Source organism: Ruditapes philippinarum, unplaced genomic scaffold (genome assembly GCF_026571515.1).
Source record: "Ruditapes philippinarum isolate M1 unplaced genomic scaffold, ASM2657151v2 ctg671_1_1_1_1, whole genome shotgun sequence".
NCBI classification, from domain to species: Eukaryota; Metazoa; Mollusca; class Bivalvia; order Venerida; family Veneridae; genus Ruditapes; species Ruditapes philippinarum.
This window is the reverse complement of record NW_026857357.1, coordinates 1-3,001: the sequence shown is the minus strand read 5'-3', so window position 1 is coordinate 3,001 and position 3,001 is coordinate 1. Positions and strand designations below refer to the sequence as shown.

Here is a 3,001-nt window from a genome sequence, read left to right as displayed (position 1 = left end):
CTTTTAGCAGTAAAGCTAATTAAAAAAGATGATACTGTTGTTGTGATGATGATGATGATGATGATGTTGTTGTTGTTGATGATGATGAAGATGATGACGACGTTGACGACGACGAAGATGATGATGATGATGATAATAATAATGATGATGATGATGATGATGATGATGAAACTTATGATACTGGCAGTATTTGATCAAATGAATAAACTTAAAGAAAAGCATGATATCGGAAAGCAAACTTTAATAGTAATCATTTGGCGTAGTACAAGTATCGTTCGACACAAACGCCTCTATATTTCTATATATATTTGGAAATGTATTTACATTATTAAGTTTGGCACATAGTGCACAGCTAGAATACTGCATGGTGTCCCATTGATTAAACCCAAGTGTGAACCTCTCTTTATTGAGCAGGTACCGAGTGTAAGCATTTTCATTGCCGCCAAGCTCTTTCAAGAAAATCGCTAACTGCTTTACAGAACCAAAGTCCGAAGTGTCGATGAACGTTGACTTATCAAAAAAGTTGGAATAGTTAAGCCCTCCTCTCACAATAAGAATAACATCTAGATTGAAGTAAGTGAAAAACTTTTCGGTGACGTAATCTTCGCAAAAGCTGTTCTCAAATGCAAGGTAAAATTTATACTCATGACTTATCCTATTTATGATATAGTCGGCTTTTTCCCGCTGTCCCGTGTTTGAGCATCTTCCAAAAATATCGACCTGCACACCTTCCCGTATTAGACTAGAGACAAACTTTTCACGAAGGCTTTGTGTCTCACAATGACTCACAATCCAAGCCGCCATTTTGGTTTTCTTCTGAAATATTGCACTATAGCTTATATTTGAAAACCCGGTGTTCCTTATAAATGTTCCTATTGGTCTAAAAATATCTGAATCAAGACGATAGCTCCAGGACCAGTTAAAAGCATACCTAAAACTTTCCTGCCGGAACCAGTTCGTTGTAATTCGCGACGGTGGCTCCATCTGGAAGAAAATCCACACTTGAGTTCCAGGACGGAGTTTAAACACTGATAAAGACGAACTAGGTAGCTGGTTTTTCGTGTTAAATACGAGTGCATCAGGGTGACTTGTGTTATGTTTATATTTTGTCATTTTGCAGTTCTTATATTTACACCGGCGACCGAGAAAATGGTTGAGACTTTGCAAACTCAGCCAATTTGGCTTATTCATCCATGATATGGTAAATGTTTTCTCCGATTTACTTTTTTCTTGAATCAAGAATATCGACGTGTCTACAAATCTGTTATCGCGTATAACTGTGGATACAGATAATAAATGCTGAAGCATGGACTTTGCGTGTTCTTGATCCTGGTCGCTGGATGCTGGACCAGAATATCCATGTTTTCCAGCGTAAGCGTTGGAATAGCTGTAATGCGTTAGAAATTCAAAACAATATGGTTGTCAAGAGATAAACTACCACAACAATGCCGATCAAAACAAAATTATTTCGTTTCATGATAAACCTGAAATTAAAGAAAAAGAAACAAAACAAATCATAGATTATTCGATTAAACAAAACCTAACGTAAACCACATGGAAACCAACCGAACTCAGATAAACTATGCTATAAATACTAAATACTTGTACATGCATTTTGGGGTTTTACGTCGCACCACTATGGTAAAGGTCATACAACGACTTTCCAGCTTAACTGGTGGGAAGAAGACTTCAGGTGCGCCTCTGTCCATTACCTCTGTACCTTAGCAGAACCGCTGACGTTCCGTAAGCTAGCTGTATAGTTTTCTTACATGCTAGAATTCAATGACGCTGGCGCGGCTCGAGCCTTCAACGGTGAAAGTCAAGTGGTTTGAAGTCAATGACCCCTTTGTACATATCTATAGAATCATTGTACATATAGAAGTACACTAGAAATACAGAAATGCATCTTAAACAGTAATAAAATCAATGTTTTTGTTGAATATGCGATTCCATATGATACTTACAATACAATAAAATATACATGTATAATTATGCTGACTTAAAAGAAATATACTTCTTACCTTGATATCATCATAACTGTGACGTCATTCTTCTTCAAGTGCGTTTCATTTTGTAATACACATAATTATGTACACGTATGGTTTAATGTTTAAGCTGATACAAATTAAGTTTCTTCACCTTAAAATATAGCAGATACCATAGCAGCAGTTCTTTTGATATAGTTTTCAAAGTTGCATGTCAAATGTTTCATCAATTTGAGAACTGTTTTATTTCTATTATTCTTCAAAGAATCCGCACCATTTTACTTTCATAAAATAATCATTTTTTAAAATTTCCAGAAAAGTCCGCATATATAATATTTACAAATATTTCTCTTTGATGATTCGCAATTTATCAGATCTTTGACGAAGTGATAATTTTTACCGTTTGTAAAATAAGTCAATTAATCAATTTATAAATTTAAAACACATATGTAATTGAGTAAGATTTGAATCTTTATCCTTCAACATTTTTTTTTTCGCAAACGACTTTTCAAGCTAAATATTGCTAGTTTAAACACATTTCTCAGTCAAGATGTCAACAAAACCGACTCCGGAATGGCTGGATCTGAACATGTCCGAAGTTTGACGGAAACAGTCGAAATAGTCAAATATAGACGAAAGCTATAATGGCAACACGGTCCACGGTAAAATGTTTTACTTTGACTGCAAAATATGTTCTTTTCAGTAAGAATATATTGAATTTAACTCAATATTCACTTTATGAAATGGGGGATTACGGAGTGAAAGGAATAATACCCGGTATTCCATACATCGTTTTCAATAAATCATCGCGGGGATTATATGTACATGTGTATGCAAACTATAAACATTTCGTAACTTTACTTTCATGTGATGTTGGATTTAACGTATAAATAGAGTGGCTTAATATACATAATTTATAATGAGAGTTTAATAATACAAGGTATGATAGCTAAATTTTGACTTGCACACTGTTTCAGGTGACTAGACGAATAGACAAAAGAAAGAAAAAGCAAAAA

General features: G+C 34.6%; 1 protein-coding gene across 1 annotated transcript; it reads right to left on the bottom strand.

The window, feature by feature from the left end:
- Positions 1–240: 240 nt before the first annotated feature.
- LOC132749476 (alpha-(1,3)-fucosyltransferase C-like) lies at positions 241–1,387 on the bottom strand (the record flags this gene model as incomplete). The annotated part of the gene is made up of 1 exon (XM_060739229.1): positions 241–1,387. A coding segment is annotated over one exon (1,147 nt), but the record flags the coding sequence as incomplete, so codon positions are not given.
- Between the last annotated feature and the right edge of the window lie 1,614 nt (positions 1,388–3,001).